Here is a 17568-nt window from a genome sequence, read left to right as displayed (position 1 = left end):
ACACATGCACACACCTTGCAATTCAAAGTGTCCTGTCATTCTGATGCTCTTAATCCATCAGAACAGCTGGGACAGGCAGAGTTATTGCAATGATGAGAAATGACAGCAGTAGCAACAGAATGAAGAAGTGTGACACTGTCAAATAGGGGCAATGAAATTTGATCATATCATGCAAAACATTTGTGAAACACTTGACATTGCCATGTCTTGTGGTTTATTTTGGAGGGTTGGGGCGTCTTACAACATGTGTGTTTTTTTCTGAAGGTTTGATGAGCTGATGAAACAAACAGAGGCGAAGCTGAGCCAGGAGATGAGCCGCGTAGCACGACTCCAGGCCTGTCTGAAGGAGTCTCAGGACCTGTTGGACAAAGTGGAGTGGGGCGTCGACAGCCTCTACTTCAGGATGAGCTGTGTGTCCGTGGAGGTTTGGAGCAACCACAGTCCTCTCTCAACTGTCAGATGTTGTAACTTTATGAAACACACTTTTACAATTCACACCAACTGCAAATGAATGATATCAAAGAGCAACACCTAAATGTTACTGACTATTTGGTAACAGTTTACAATAAGGGACCCTTAATTAATGTTAGTTAGTACATTATTAAAGCAGAAGTAAGCGATCCGGTCGTTTTGGCTAATGCTGCGTTCCAGGCAGGCTGTTGAAACCATAAATTACAGCTTCAAGTCACAACTTACGACTTTGTAGCGTTCCAGGCAACCCACTCGTGTTTTTCCGACCTGTTTTACCTGTGAAAGTCACTATAACGGCCACTCATAACTTCCGACCCGTGAACTCGTACCAGATCAAACTGGTACGACTTCACAGGTCGGAAAAACACGAGTTACGAGTTGCCTTGAACGCACCATAACAGTCCTCGTCCCTACGTCACCACATTCACACGCATCCCTTAGCTGCACACACAGCCCTTCATGCCGTTCTCTCTCCTCATTGGATAAAACTTGTAGGATACGAGAAAAGTTTTCTCCTCGGCTCAGAGCAGAGCAGAGTGACTGACAGACCCGTGTTTCGGTCCAAACACTCTATGTAAGTGATTGCTGTCGGAAGATATAACTATTTAAGACTTATATTAACACAAAAATATCGCTTACTTCTGCTTTAAGCATTAATATATAAACTAATGTGTTATGTAATGCTGAGTAATGCATACATAATAAGTAATTACATTATTCAACTTTTATTATTACTTAATAATTTATTAACTAACTTTGAGTAGTAAACATTAATTAACTGCTTACTAATAGGCTGCATTAATTAATGTGTTTCCTAATCCTAAGTAATACATAATAATGATTGTTAATATATCTGTAAACAGTTAATTAATGCTTAATAATGTGCTAACTAACGTTAATTAAGGGACCTTTATTGTAAAGTGTTACCGACTATTTTTAACCACACAAAATAATATATAAATTACACTCAAAAGTAAATAGATAACTGACTAGATGTAGTTTGCATACTAGATATGAATCCTCTCTTTTCTGAACATGTTTCATTTTGCTACATGTCCATGGCAAATACACAAGCTTCAACATACTGACAACCACACTGAACACACTTGAAACTTAGAAGTGGTAGGCTATAAAGGATCAAAATAGTACACAGTGGAAATTTCTGCAGCAACACGACATGAAACTGCATCTCAGTGAGCTAAATGCTAATGTCAGCTTACTAGCACATTACAGTGACAAAGTAATAAATCACACCTAGCCACAAGTTAGTCCAATCCTGGAGCATTTTACCTGAGAAATATGACTGCTTGCTGGCTAGCATGGCTTTATTAATGAGTCTGTTTGTCAGGCCGAAAACACTGCACAGGTGGATGGAATGCCGTCTAACAGACATTCAACTAATCATTCGCCACTGTCCCACTGTCATGAGTGATTCCCATCTATTTATGTTCCCCCTAGGATAAACAACAGGCTAATGATAATCATCCCCTGATTTTCATCTTACTTGATCTTATTAGCTACCCTTTTTTCTCTTTTTTTGTGACCATAGTAAAATTGTAAAAAAAAAAAAAAAAAGGGAAATACAAATAAAATTGCCTTGCCTTGCCCTTGCCTTAGGAAAAAGAGAAAAATACATCCAAACACCTTCCTTATTTGCAAAAAAAAAAAAGGATTACATTTGATGGACAACAATGTTTTCAGTCATTGACCTTCATCAGGTTGATGCTGACAAGAGTGTGAGACACATTTTTAAGCAAGACCCAGCTAGGCGACACAAAATGACCAAACACATGACAGTCACGTTAGATGAAACATGCAGAACAACAACTGCTTAACAAATTTACATAGGTGAAACACAACAGGTGAGTAGGGTAAAAAATTAAACTAAACATATCACCATGAAACTTCTAAAGTTTTGGATACCTCTTTTTATCACTCTGTAAATGAGAAAATACTGTCACCAGCCCTAAAAAAAAATCTAATTTTGCCATGCTTTTAGGAATAAAATGTTGTATAAATCAGGCTGTGAATGATATATCAACAATCCCCTCTGTAAAAACCTTCAGAATATAGACAGGAATAAAACTGGAAGGTTTGGTGTCTGTAAGTGCTGCTGAAGTAGAGATTGTGGGCTCAGATTATAAGGAAAAACTAATTTTGAGAAAACAGCCTTTAAAGACTTGTACAGTAAAGTTTCATAGATTGCTATTGTCAATCATACGTTTATGATTGGTTGCAGATATGGAGGAAATTGCAATTTTTGGAGCCTACATAATTGTTCAGGAGAGAGAGAGCTTTACAATGATGCCTGACATGACATGGGTCAGACAACAGGCACAGCACAGTATGTCACAGTAGCTGTTAACTTTTGGTGAATTTAGGAGAAATATACTGACGAAAGAGACAAAATGAAGTAAAATAACGACCTTAATGTGGATTTTCTACCATTTCTTTCCACTAGAAGACATGCTAAGGAAGCAAAATCTCAAAATTGATCAGTATATGAACAAAAAAGAAGTTTTTGCCTTTAGTGCTTTGCCTTACTGTAAATATGTATGTCAAAAGTGAGGTTGGAACAATAAGGCTTCCATTACAAAGGCCTGGTGAGGCAGGAGATGAACAGATGACTCGTGGCAAATCAAAGTCAGGACTAACAGGAGCCAAGCAGAACAGAAATGTCTGTCTCACAGATCAACAACCTGTATTATGCATTATACAAAATCTCTCCATTACATGAAGGAAAAAGTCAGGGCGTCAAGTGAGTGATCATTCCTTGTCAGGGTCATGATCTTATCTCAGGCAGAAGATGAAAGATAATGGATAAAACTGAACAACATGTTTGCATAAGGCAACAACAATAACTAGCTCAGGCTTACTTTATAGCATTACATCTAGGAATAATTCATTGTTTAGACCCAAAGGGGTAAAAGTTTCAGTCCATGACCGAAACGTTGTAATCCTTTTTGTAAGTAAGTACAGTGTGAGGCAAGGCAAGGCAATTTTATCTGTATCGCCCATTTTTACAAATAGTTTGTCCCAAAGGGCTTTGCACAGCATCATGACAACATCTTCTGCCCTTAGACCAGGGGTACTCAAATACAAATCTTCAAGGGCCACAAAGATGTTTTTCAATGGCTCGAAGGTCCATTTATTGAGGTCGGTCAGGCCACATGTGAAATATTGTACTGTAATATTCAAAAGATGTCCTTTTTAGTCAAAACAACAACAAAAATATGCACTGAAATATAATTTCCATTTTGACAATTTTGACAGAGGAGCTGTCAGGAGCTCTGCTGTTCCTTTCTCTTCAGCCTGGTGTTTGGCTGCACTCTCTATAAAAACAGTTCAACATTGGACAATCTAACCTCCATATGAGCGCGATCAGCTGAGACAGAGCACAGTGGATGTGGCACTGATCAGCTGTCGCAGCGCACGTGTGTATTTAACGGCAAAAAAATTGGAGCAATTTTTTTTAAAATTTTTTGCCGTTAAACACGTGCGCCGCCAGCGTCGTAATCCAATCGGTTAACGAGCGTCGGTTACGGTGAGTCTTTAGAACTTTGGCTCAAATGGTGCGCAATCTAGGCTCCTACAGCTGGCAAAGTGACAATATGAACCGCTTAAAAAACACAAGTGAAACTTAAAAATGCGCTCGCAGGGCGACCCAGTAACAGGCTGTCTGTGTATCATTGGCATGGAGACAAGTCCCGATATACACATGTTGACCCGACCAAAACACATACTGAAGAAATAACAGTTCGGGGGCCACAAATAGACCTTTTCAGAGAGTATAAACAAAGACAGGTGTGGCTCATTAGAAAACGCTCTGCTACACTAAATGGAATGGAGCCTTAATTAGCCTAGTATCCTTGGTAACACCTGTATTTGTTTATACTCTCTGAAAAGGTCTATCCACCTTATTCCTAGCCCCCATGATGCTTTGCGGGAATTATGGGCGCAGCTTCCAGTGCGAACCGGAAGTAGCGTTTGTTTACATGCTAACAGTACGCGCTAATCCACTTTCTGCGAGCGTTAGAGACATAAAACACCACCTTTTACAACTCAAACGAGACAATATCATAATACCGCTGCCTACTAATATTGTGAGGTGTGAGGACGACTTAAAAAAGTGGCCAAAGATAAAAAGATAACGTACAGTAGCATATTTAGCTACTTGTTAACTTGTTGCTTCAGTTGTTGAGGCAACGAGCTATCTGCTAGCTCTGGAAAGTTGCCTCATATAAATTGGAATAATTTTATTTTAAAACACATTCCTCTTTTATAAAGAAATGCATATGTGTGTGGGGGGGTCTCTCTCTCACTCACCTCTTTACTGTCTGCTCTCAGGGATTGTGTGTGTGTGTGTGTGGTGGTGGTGGTGGGGGCGGAGTATTTTACTGTAGGTTCTCACCATGGATCTATTATAAGACCACACACAGGCACATCCGAGTGTCCAACCAACAAAGTTGTAGTAAAAAAAAAATCCATTTAGTTTATTTTAATCATAAATACCTATACTTTTGATACAGAGGGGTGTGTCAGTGTACACAACGTTTACACGGAATGAAACAGTAAACATAAAATTGCGTGTATCATTTAGGGATATAAAAACCCCTAAATGATACACGCAATTTTTTATACATATGGTCTTATAGATTCGGGGTCTAGATATTTATGTACCTATGCAAATCAGCGGGTGACACCAAACAACGTTTGCCCAAGCAAGTCACAGCTTTTATTTCTCTCACACTCACACACACCAGTGTCCTGGAGAGATGCAGCCGCATCTGAGGGGACGATGGCGCGTATGCGTGTGTGCGCATAGCGTGTGTTGTTGCCCCTTCTCCACTACACAGTTACAGCTCAGCTCTACTCCACTTGGTTTAGGTTCTTTTAATCACAATCATAGTTTGTCATATTAAAGCGGGTTCGTCAGCACCGCGGAGCTGATCGCTGTCTCTCTAATCAATGAGCATTTCCCACCGACTCTCTTTTTTCTCTCCTTTCGTCAGCTCCAAACCCACTCTTCTGCACCGCGATTACGAACCGCAGCGTGGTTTCAAACACAGCTGTTATTTAACTCATGTGTCAGAATAACAATAATCTCAAGGGGGGGCTGTTACATTCATTACAATGCATTTCTCCTCGGTGACGGGCGGCGCGCCCCCTCACTCCCGTCACAACACACACACACGCCCAGTGGCTGCCTCTCTCCCGGTTCAGCCCCGTCCACTTCTCGGTCTCTCCTGCCCAGATTACGTTGTACGAGCGGACCTGTTGGTCCAAGTGGCCACGGTCCAAGCGGACCTGTTGGTCTGACTCGTCCAACACAGTCCAGTCCTCCACCCGCAGCCCCCAGAAGCTGCAGACGGGTCAACCAAACAGCGCTACTCCCTCTCTTCACTCGAGCTGATTTTTTAATTACGAGCGCTCACCACCATGGATCAATAACCGGTCTATTATCACTACATGAATTGCCTCATCTACCGAATTAACTAAGAAAACAGAAAACAATGTGAAAACTTTCAAATAAACCGCTAACTGTAATGAAGACCGCTAGCAACCACTGCTGTTAGCCAATGGCTCACTGCTACTTCCGGTGCTGACCGGAAGTTCCACCCATAACCGTTTCTACAGTAACGACCCCAGGAATAAGGTGGATAGGTGGCCGGCGGGCCGGATGCGGCCCGGGGGCCGCCTATTGAGTAACGCTGTCTTAGATCCTCACATCCACTGTGGAAAAACTCCCAGGAAAACTCTTAACAGGGGAAAACCAGGGTGTTTTTCTCCTTTTCCTATGTTGTGATTGGCCTATTTATGTCCCGGTCAAAGACTGTTTTTGGTTGAATATTTTCTTTTTTTCCTGATCGAATGCCTCAGATGGACTGTTACCAACACTAACCGAGTTCAACACCTCTTTGACTGTTTCTCAGGGAGTTCCCAAGGCTGAGTGTTCTGACTGCATGGAGAAACTGATGGAGATCCGGGCCTCCCTACCAACAGTGCTGCAGAACGCATCGACGCAGTCACCTGACATCAGCGGCCTGGACCAAGATACGGTGCAGCTAATCTCAATTTTTCAGTCTGTTCTCTCTCTGCTCGGCTCGGGTCTGATCAGATCAAGGCTTTGTAAGAGGGACGAGCTGAAGCACTTATCTAATCCCGGCTGACACAGGGCGAGCCAAGCACACACAGAAACATGACATAAATAGTAGATTAATACATAAATAAACTAGAAAATTTCCTCTGGCAAATTTTGATAGGACCACGGGGGGGCTACTGCTGGGCATACCATCTCTGTCAACATGGGAATCAAACCCACGATCTTAAGGTCAAGACAGAGCTGATCAGACAGACACATGATCATCTTTCTATAAGCACTGATATGGAGGAGCTGTAACCACAGTCAGTCACCTGTGTGCTGGTGTTTGTGTGTGTCTGTGTGTATCTCTTTAATCACATGAAGTTACCTGTGTGTGTTTGTGTGTGTGGGAGAGGAGCGCGCACATACGCGCGCATGTGTATGTTACCTGTTTGTTTTGGTGTGTGTGTGTGTAACTGTAATCACATGAAGCTACCTGTTGGTGTGTGTGGCTCCAGGTGGATTGTTTATAAACATGTTAACGAGCTCCAGGTGGATTGTTTATAAACATGTTAACGAGCTCTGGCCTGAGGCTCAGAGGTTACCACGGCAACTTGAGGTGGTTGCCAATGACGATAGAGGCCCCCCAGGCTGAAACAGACAGAAATGTCGAGAAAAAGAGCGATTTTCTGCCTCTGCAGTGGTCTCGCATTTAGGCTAACTGTGACGGTAGCTCCTATCAGAAAAAAACACAGATCAACGGTGCTGTAAGGACTTCCTGGAAAATGTGGTACGATTTGGTGTTTCTACAGTAAATATTTTGGAGACACTGGCGATTTTAAAACAGGGGTCTGTTCTGCTTCTCTCAGAAAATCTTTGTATAGAGGGTATGCGTTTACGTCACGTTGCCCTCGGCAACGCCCCGTTCGATCGGACTGAGTGGCAAAACAAGCGTCCCTCAACATGCTGGCGGATAGCGGTGGACTCATAAACTGGATAAAATATCTTATATCAAAACAAATTGATGTCAAAAGGAATCGACAACCAGCTCCCCAAAAGCGTCTGCTCCACGGACACTTCCTGTAACACGCAGTGACCGTGGCACCTGCAGAGTGACAGACAGGCTCACTGTTACTGTGCAGAGGGACGAGATTACAGCTGTTACTGTCATCCTGACACTGACTCCCGACACTAAAACACGAGCTGCTTTTATTCTGAAAAACTCTAACAAGTCAAACTGTAGGATGTGTTAGAGGACTAATTTATCTGTCTAAACATCAGAACTATGACACCTGAAACGGTAAACACAGCTGATCGATCGAAAAAAATGACCGCTCCAGTGAATTTACTTTCCGTCATTGAGAACAGGTTCTTGAATGTAACTCGGTCAAAGTGAGACGTATCCTCAAGATTTTTAGCAGCTCTGTTAGGTCATGCATGCTGTACATGCTGGCAAAGCTAGACATGTCAGACTTGTGTGGGCTCGGAGAAAATCGCTTCGTTACTTGCTCGTTTTTAAACTTTGGCGGCTCTGCCACTCGTCTTTTTGCCACTCAGTGGACGTTCCACAGCGACGTCCGAGTATCATGACGTCATGTGCATACCCTCTATTGGAGTCAATGAGGAGCAGAGACAGATGTGGCCGCACTTAGAGGCTGACAATTCAAATTCTGTAAGTCTCTCTGATATTTTGAGCACATGGTGTGAGAGAGATAACAAGATTGTCTACAAATTTGGAAAAAATCATGTGTGTAGAGTGTAAATTGTGTCCAGGAAGAGTGTGGAAAGAGATGGGCTCTCTGGGCTTTCTCCCACTCTAACTGATGATGTCACGCACTCTAACACGAACGTTCCGTTCAATACACGCCCGCCCATTATAATCTCATAATTTCTCCAAAAATAATCATGGTCATTGATCAGTGATTGATCAAAAACTATATGACCTATCAAAACGTGGAATAATACACCAATACACAAGACTTGTGTCTACTGTTTAAGGTTCAAATCTCTAGGTGGAGTCTCTAGGTGAAAGTATGCTTGAGCAGTAGACGTTTGTAAAACTCCAATGATTGTTCTTTTTCTGCAGCTATTTCATAGCAGTAGGGCCAGTGCCCGGTGCGATGGCCCGTGGCCCTAATAATTAAATACACACAGTAATGCAAAATGAGACCTCTATTATTACATTCACCCAATTAAAAAAAGATATAGGGGTCATTTCATAGGTTTAACAATCAGTCTCTTGAGTCTGGTTCATGTGTTACAACCTTTTCCTCCGTGTCCTCTCCTAGTTTGTCGGCTTGCTGGAACGGTACTGTGCGACGGAGATGATGAAGAGACCATCCTCCTCTCCAGGTGAGGATCAACTCAGGCTTCCTGCAGCTGTCTGTATGTTTTGACATTGCTACGTAGGTGGCGTTAGCATTGACAGCAGGAAACACTGGAAATTTAGCGTCAGACCTATGTTAGTGAAAGTTGACTGTTTTATTTTAAGCTGGGTAGATGCAGATGGGGAGCAGGGAAGGAAATTATGATTTCTTTCCACTGTCCACAAAGACATAAAGTCACCTTATGTTTATCAGTCATGTTAATTGCACTAAGTGACGGTTTCTCTCCTCCTTTTATTCACACCATGATGATGCTGTTCTGTGTTTCGTATTAAACAGTGCACAGTAATTAGTTATAGTTACTTGTTACTTTCCCCCAAAAATAACTAAGTTAGTAACTGAAGTACTACTTTATAAAAGTAACTAATTACCAGGAAAGTAACTATTGTGTTATTATATGTCAAATCACTTCAATCAAATAAGTATGCATCGCGGAGCCTGCCTGTGCGGAGGAATACTGAGTGAGTTGGTTAGTTCTAGATAAATAGCTTTTTTCCTTATTTCGTGACGGGACTTATTGAGTGAGGTAACGGCGGATTTTATTGTCAGTAACGGTAACAGCGTTACATCGGGGGAAACAGCAACTTTTGTGATTATTTGTTACTGAGAAAAGTAGAACCATTAGTAACACCGTCATTTTTTAACGCCGTTGTTGCCATCACTGATATTAAATTATGTGTTTATTTAGTCAGGTTGGAAGATAGCCTACTGTCTCACAAAACCATCATTCCTATTCTCTATGCTTGTAGGTTAGAAGCCCAACAGCCTGTTCCAACATTATTAAAGTACAACTAAAGAGCTAATAACCAACAGTTTAAAAGCTGCTGGAAAAGCTGCTGCCACCAATCACAGCTGTGTATTCAATGGAAAATAGGATCCTCTTAAAGAAAGGTTCAATCTTTCTACTGCAACAATGTTGGCTCAAAGGAAAGAGCAGTAATCAGCTTCCCAGTGTTGGCTCTCGAGGATAGTGACATACAGGTGTTTTAAAGCCAGGCCTGTCGTCTGTGCAGCCATCTTGACAGGACAACATTCTCTCTATATTACATCTCACAGACGCTCCCCATCTGAGTGACGAAGAAGAGGAGGGCTGCCCAACGCGGGATGAGATCAAACGCCACAGCATTAAACTGATTGAACTGCAGCAGAGCAAGAAGTCCAAGAAAGTGAGGATGTTGTAGAGATGTTGTAGAGACACGGCGGGCTACGGAATAAGGCTAATGAAATAAACAGGAAAACAGCAGGATGTTTCTGCCTGTGTTGACTGTGTGAATGTGTCACCAATCAGTTGGCTTTATGTTCATGTTACGTGGGGCAGTAGTACAATCCACAGCGTAGCAGATCTTCAACCCACATCAACTAGTAATATTCAAATTCAAAATGCAGGAACTGCAACTCTAGACAAAAAAAGAGAAAGAAGTAAGTGAAGCCCTTGGAATTATCTTCATTTTTATAAATTATTATCATAAATTTCTCTTCAGTTGTGCTCAGATCCTCATCTAAATCACAATCTAAACTCCCATCATTGTACTTCTCTAGTCTCTTCAGACTTGATTTAAGTGGTCACTGTAGATGCAGGACGGAGATATAAAGACGATGCTTACAGCCATCAGGCTTTTTAATTCTTCTGCAAATGGAAGGTGTGCTGCTTCAATGAATTTTCCTTTGGAGATTAATGAAGTCATTCTTACATTCAGTTTTTGTACCATCTGCAGTCAAAGCGTCACCACCCACCCTTCCACAATTCACATTTACTTTCCGGTGAGTTTAAATCCTCTCCTGTACTTTGTAAATAAGTTAAATATTCTATGTGTATTCTGTGGCAAGTAAGTATAGATTACTGTGTATTTGTTTTGTTTAAAGTGTATTAAAATCAGCCATAAATGTTTGCTACGTAGCCTTTAACTTATTACTTATTTTACCTGTTTAAACTTAACACAGATGAAAACTGAATATAAGAACTTCAGATAGATCGATAGATAGATAGATAGATAGATAGATACTTTATTTATCCCGAAGGAAATTCAATCATCTTGTTTAAAACTGATTCAATCTGTTCTTCGGTTCTCATTTGTCTCCCAGGACTGTGCGTTCACACCAAAAGCTTCCAAAGCTTAAAAAATGCCAGAAGTCATTCATTTTCAATGAGAGCCCGACGATCTGAGCAGCCAAAGCGTCAACTGCCGTCAGCCGTGCTTCTAAAGCATCCAAAGTGTCCAAAGCGTCACCAGACAAGAAGTTGAGTCTCGGTTAACTTTATGCTAATTGGCTGTGACGGTGTTCGGAGGCCACCAGTCAGAATAGAGGTGTCCTTCCATGTGTCCTGCTCCTTCAAATGACCAGCGCGATTGAACTTTGACGTCAGTCACGTGAAGAGCGACCAAAGCAGCTAAAAATATTTTGCCGATTCGTAAGCTGTCTTCTCTGTAGCGCATCCTCAGGCGACTTTGCTTTGGAAGCTTTTGGTAAGAAGCCGGTGCATATTCTCATTTTCCCAGGTCATAGTATTTCAAAGGAGGTTAAATCGAAAGCAACTGGACTTAGTTATTTGTCTAGGAAGACGTTTCACCTCTCATCTAAGAGGCTTCATCAGTTCATGTACGCATCTGACCAGGCTGGGACTGGTCCAACTATCTGGTGTGGAGACTCACTATTTAACCTCTTGTGTGGGCGTTCACAAGGGTGATGATGTCACTGGTTCCCTTTTGTGCTCCAAGTGCCAACGACAGTCGTTTAGGTAAGAATGTAGCCGATGTCAATCTGGCCCTCTGCGTTGTGTTTCTCGGTACGGACTGTCCCAGGTGGGGTTCGATCTCTGGTCTCCCGCCCAAACGAAACTGTTTTGCCAAGAACTCAATGAGCACTTGGCAGCCAGTTTGCACGTCCTTTATGGGTGAGTGAGTGCACCTTTGTTACATGAACACACAGTTACTCAGTAGGTTGTAAGATGACAGCATGAATCTAAGTCCCACTTGTACCGACCACATGAATATTTAGAATGTAAAGAGGAAGTTTTTTTTTTTCTTTTCCTCTTGACGTCTTTCCTGTGAGCAGAGATAATCATCACCCTGCCAACCTGTCAGATAAAAACAGGTTTTTGTTTAGATTCATAGATTGTTCAGCATCGGATCACACACAGAGATGAAAGGACAAGTCATGAGTTTAAGAGCAGCATCAAGTGGATTTCTCTTCCTTCTTCTCACAGGGCCAGGTACTGTACATCTACATTTACTTTCCTTAATATTCTCTGTCAGGATCAGGGGAAAAACACAGAAGGAACTGGACCAAATAGCAAAGTATTATATATAAAGTATAAATATATTTATTTGAATAGGGAAACACAAAGTGGTCTTCAAGTCAATCAGAACAAAGTAACAACAAAAAGAGGAACACAAAAGACTTAAAGGGATAGTTCACCCTAGAATGATATTTCGCTCATTATCTACTCACCCTCATGTTGACTAAGGGCTGGAAGAATTTTCAGAGTCCACCGTCCCTTCTCTGAGTTACAGGGGGTCTCAGCGTAGCAGTGCATGTCCATATAACGGTTGCAAAGGGACACCAGAGCTCTTCGTAAAAAAACACACACAAAAAAACATCCAAATACCTCCATGATGCTCGTATGTAATGTCCGTCTTGTGCTGAAGCCCCAAATTGCGTAATTGTCCCGAAAAAAATTAAATAAGTCTATATTTTAAGCTTGTTTGTAGCGGAAGCTTCTCGAAGCTCCTCTTCCTGGTCCGTCCAAATCTCGCGTGATTCGCAGTAACCGCACTGACGCATACTGACGCCGGCGCAAATCACGCGAGATTTGGACGGACCAGGAAGAGGAGCTTCGAGAAGCTTCCGCTACAAACAAGCTTAAAATATAGACTTATTAAATTTTTTTCGGGACAATTACGCAATTTGGGGCTTCAGCACAAGACGGACATTACATACGAGCATCATGGAGGTATTTGGATGTTTTTTTGTGTGTGTTTTTTTACGAAGAGCTCTGGTGTCCCTTTGCAACCGTTGCATTGAAATGCACTGCTACGCCAAGACCCCCTGTAACTCAGAGAAGGGACGGTGGACTCTGAAAATTCTTCCAGCCCTTAGTCAACATGAGGGTGAGTAGATAATGAGCGAAATATCATTCTAGGGTGAACTATCCCTTTAAGAAACCAACGACTCACTGAGAAAATGATAAAAGCAGAGCGGAGGGACAGGCTGGTGAGGGAGACGAGAAAAAGTCCAGACAAAGTGGCAACAGGAGGGTAGAACAAGGGAGTATAACACATTTGGGCAGGGAGAGGGGGCAAGAGGACAGGAAGAAAAGGGATTTTCAAAATAAAAGAGGAAAAACTCAAAGTAAACAGGGGGACATTCTCCTGTAGGTTTAATGGCTGATACAATCTCAGATGATGCAAATCATTTAAACACATGCAATTTTTAATTATAGATCTGTGTTATTGCACAGTGAGGCTGGTGCTGTCTCAATGAACTGTATGAATGGAGCTGTGTGTGGTTCAGCTGAAGGATTCTGTAGAATTTATCTAAATATCTGTACATTCTGTTTAAGAGAACGAGAGGACATGTGCCAAGACCCAAAATAAGGAACCAAACGTTGCCAGTTAATTGTGTAACCTGATGTGAGCACATACAGCGATAGCAAGCGTGTGGGAGAAGTAAACATTTCCCCCTTCTCACTGCCCCCCCCCCCCCCTTTTGGCTATTGAGTGTCCTGTGACTTGGTCCATTAAGTTATGCAAAAATAATACTCATGCAGGGGCGGTATTAACGGGGCGCATCTAATTGCACGCAGGGGTGTTTTTTTTATTTTTAATTTTATAATTTTCTGTGTGTGATTACTGTTTGAAAGTGGTGTGTGAATGTGGCCAAGCAGGGTAATGTTTGTTAGGGCCCGAGTGACGACAAGGGTCGGCGAAGGCCCTATTGGAATTGTTATGTATTTAAGCAATATATCACCCCCCTTGTGGAAACAGGAAGTGCCAAATGTTACATTGACAAACACCAACTCCTGACCTGATCCACTACATTTGATGAATCTCCACAGTGACACACATGTCGTGTCATGTTGCAGGCTGCCTGTGGCGGCAGTGGTGACTTTTAATCCCTCGCCATGGAACATCAAGTCATGATAACTCCTCAAAACTTCACGTGTGTGATGACGCCCCTGAACGCACCTACTGACAACTGGTTAGCACCTTCTGGTCGATGAACGAAACATTGCGTTTTTCCGCTCCTACTTGGTTCCTTCTCATGTCATGCAGGCCCCCTGTGGTGGCATGGGGCCAGATCATCACCGCTTGTGGCTTTAATTTTTCTTGACAATTTTAATTTACATGGATAGTTCAGCTTTTTTGAAGTGGGGTTATATGAGCTACAAATGCCCATAAAGTACAGATGCAGTAGAAAAGTCTCTGCTCTACCCCACCAAGAAACTTACTCAGTACTCCTTGGTACTCCTCCACACAGTTAGACTTCGCGACACGCTGTAGCCTATCACAGCACCATTGGTGCAGTGCGGAGTGATGCAAACACACTGACTGTGTGGAGGAGTAGTACTGAGGAGTACTGAGTGAGTTAGTTCAAGATAAAAAAAATACTTCTTTTCCAATCAGCTGATGCATTGTAAATGTTTACTTTAGACCTACTCTTGAACTGGTGTATTCATTTTAGACGGGACTTCTCGTAGGCAGCGAAAACATGCTTATTTGTCCCTCAATAGTGTATTGCCTGTGTCTCGGTGTAGCGCGATGCGGTGTTTGTCCGTGGGGGGGAGCAGAGACCTTTCTACTGCATCTAGTGTACTTAAAGCAGAAGTAAGTGGTCCGGTCCAGTGTTTCCCCCAGAAAATTTGTTAGTTAAGGTGGTGTCTGACCTGTCGACGGGGGGGGGGGGCGGGGGGGGTGGTAGCGCGGAGATCTGTTGACGGGGGGGTAGCGCGGAGATCTGTTGACGGGGGGGGGGGGGGGGGGGGGGATCGATCGACGGGGGAGGACGCACCGCGCCGTGCCGTATTAAAGTTTCGCTTTCAACACGCGCTGCTGTTCTGCGTGCGCGCTTCTCTGTGGTGTGTATGTGTGTGAGAGGATGCGGCCACTCGTCCGACGGGGGGGGGGGCGGCGGCGAATATCGAATTTTTTTTTTTTAAGATGTTAGTTTAGGCGGTAGCTCTTTGTTGTTAAGGCGGCCGCCTTAACAGGAAAGCGCTGCGGGAAACCCTGCGGTCGTTTTCGCTAATGCTGCGTTCCAGGCAGGCTTTTGAAATCGTAAATTACAGCTTCAAGTCACAACTTACGACTTTGTAGCGTTTCAGGCAACCCACTCGTGTTTTTCCGACCTGTTTTACCGGTGAAAGTCACTATAACGGCCACTCGTAACTTCCGACCGGTGAACTCATACCAGATCGAACTGGTACCACTTCACGGTCGGAAAAACACGAGTTTCCTTGAACGCACCATAACAGTCGTCGTCGCTACGTCACCACATTCACGGCGTTCCTTGGCTGCACACACAGCCCTGCATGCCGTTCTCTCTCCTCATTGGATAAAAACTGTAGGATACGATAAATGTTTTCTCCTCGACTCAGAGCAGAGCAGAGGGACTGAGAGACCCGTGTTTCAGTCCAAACACTCTATAGACAAATACACAAATATATCACTTACTTCTGCTTTAATGGGCATTTGTAGCTCATACAACCCCACTTCAAAAAAGTTGAACTATCCCTTTAACTCAGTCTCATTCAGCTCACTGGAGCAATGAAGGAAAAGTACTGTGGTTTATTGTTGTGAGGCCATGTTGTATGATTGGTGCTGTTGTCTTATGCCAAACCTACTGTAAGCCAACTAAGCTAAGCTATGCTACGCCTGGTTAAAGGCTAGTTGTTGTGTTTGTCTCTTTGCTTTGTTTTCCCTCCAAACGTTTGTTTGAAACTGGTGTGTGAATATGACTGAGCAGGGTATCGGGTAAGGAAATATAGTGGAGCTACTCAACGCGTTCGAGACAAGTCAGAACTCGGATCTTTCCGACGTCCGACTTGAAAAAGTGCAATCGAACGCTAACTCAAGTTGGAGCTCCGACTTGGCGAAGTTGGAGAAAAAAATCTAACCCGAGAATCAGTTGTCTGACGTAACACAACAATCTGCACCTGTGCAGAGGCACACCGTCAACGGTAAAACATCAATTAAAATGCATTTAAATGCCAAAATACATTGAAACGTTTTATAAAAATTGTTTTCATGCCCTTTGTAATGTTTTTATGCCTTACAGTACGTGAAGCACTTCGAATGCAAACTTTGCCCCGGTCCGCCATGTTTTTGGTAATTCTGGCATGGTGGGTCTCGAACGCTTTGAAGTTGGAACTCAGAGTTTTCAACTGGGAAAGAGAGTGTTTAAAGGCTCAGGAAACCTTTGCAGGTGTTGGGAGTTAATCAGCCGATTAGAGTGTGACACCATTAGGTTACAATAGTAAACTTTTTAACTAAAATTCTTTGTTTTACTGAATTTTGGGTTTTCATTAACTGTAAGTCAATAAAGACATTAAATATTTCAGTCTGTGCGTAATGAATCTTTATAATGTGAATTTGAATTGAACTACTGAAATAAATGAACTTTTCCATGATATCCTTATTGAGACATTGAACTTGTACTTACAAAACAGCAACTTAACAGAGTGAACAGAGAAGATGAACATTATTGTGTTGTGCTGGAGCCAAGTAGTTTAGTTAATGTATTTTAGTCATGTTGCAGGTTTACACGTTGAAAAAGCTCATTTAAACTTAACTTGTTACGAGTCTAACTGTGGTTTCTGCTGTGCTCTGTGTTACAGTGATACAGGGGCAGAGTGACTGGAGAGTGGATTACACTGACACTCACATCTGTGCCCCTAAAGGATCAACAGTGGAAATGAGCTGCAGCTACAGTAACATACCCACGATTGACACATTCTGGTCCATTAAGGGGTTTAATAACACTGCTGCAGCTCTGGGAACAGACTCAGACTACGCTGGTCGTGTGGATGAGAAATGTGATGTAAAGAGAAAAAACTGCACTGTGAGCATCAGAGACCTGAGAGAGAGCGACTCGGCTGTTTATAGGTTCACAATTACAACAAAAGAAGGACAGAAATACACCTGGGATCCTGGGGTCATTTTGTCCGTCACAGGTAACGTACCACTGTAACATTTATCAGTTTGGTGATTGAGAATCTTTGTGAGTCACTGGACTTTTTCAGCTTAGTTGTGTTCTTTCGTCACAGATCCAGACCTCCAGGTGCTGTTTGAAAGACGATCATCATACCAGGTCCGGCTGACGTGTCACAGCAGTTTTAAAGCAGCTGATCGTCTTTCATTTGTCTGGTACAAGAACGAAATGAAGTCGAAGGAAGAAACTTCCATTACAGTCTTAGTCGATACTAACAACAGACATTCCTGTGCTCTTGAAGCATGTCAGGATCACCGCTCTCCTCAAGTGTGTGAGTTTACTCCACAGTGTCAAACTTCAGCCTTCCACCACACAGTTAATGTCCAATCAACAGATAACTATCAACTTGGGGAGGCTGGGGATGGTTGTAACATTTTTGACACTTCCGTCTGTATCTTGGAGCTCTTTTAAGCCAGAGCGTTC

The 17568-nt window shown here is 42.6% G+C and overlaps 1 protein-coding gene and 1 long non-coding RNA gene across 2 annotated transcripts in view; both read left to right on the top strand.

The window, feature by feature from the left end:
* Positions 1-10183, top strand: part of LOC146982045 (coiled-coil domain-containing protein 183-like) — a 28621-nt gene extending 18438 nt beyond the window's left edge. Inside the window, exons 10-13 of the mRNA XM_085788228.1 lie at positions 265-424; positions 6405-6530; positions 8842-8905; positions 9994-10183. Of these exons, the coding sequence (XP_085644354.1) occupies positions 265-424; positions 6405-6530; positions 8842-8905; positions 9994-10118 (475 nt within the window). The 3' untranslated portion in view covers positions 10119-10183. The remainder of the gene's footprint in view (positions 1-264; positions 425-6404; positions 6531-8841; positions 8906-9993) is intronic.
* A 1813-nt stretch (positions 10184-11996) lies between these two features.
* On the top strand, positions 11997-17404 carry LOC146982044 (uncharacterized). Its single transcript, XR_015036660.1, has 3 exons — positions 11997-12148; positions 16772-17107; positions 17201-17404. It is a non-coding gene; the product is annotated as an uncharacterized LOC146982044 (long non-coding RNA).
* Positions 17405-17568: the final 164 nt, after the last annotated feature.

The sequence above is a fragment of the Trachurus japonicus genome, chromosome 9 (genome assembly GCF_045865225.1).
Source record: "Trachurus japonicus isolate A0001 chromosome 9, Traja_1.0".
Classification (NCBI taxonomy): domain Eukaryota; kingdom Metazoa; phylum Chordata; class Actinopteri; order Carangiformes; family Carangidae; genus Trachurus; species Trachurus japonicus.
The sequence above is the reverse complement of the archived record's forward strand: the minus strand, read 5'-3'. Positions and strand labels throughout refer to the sequence as shown.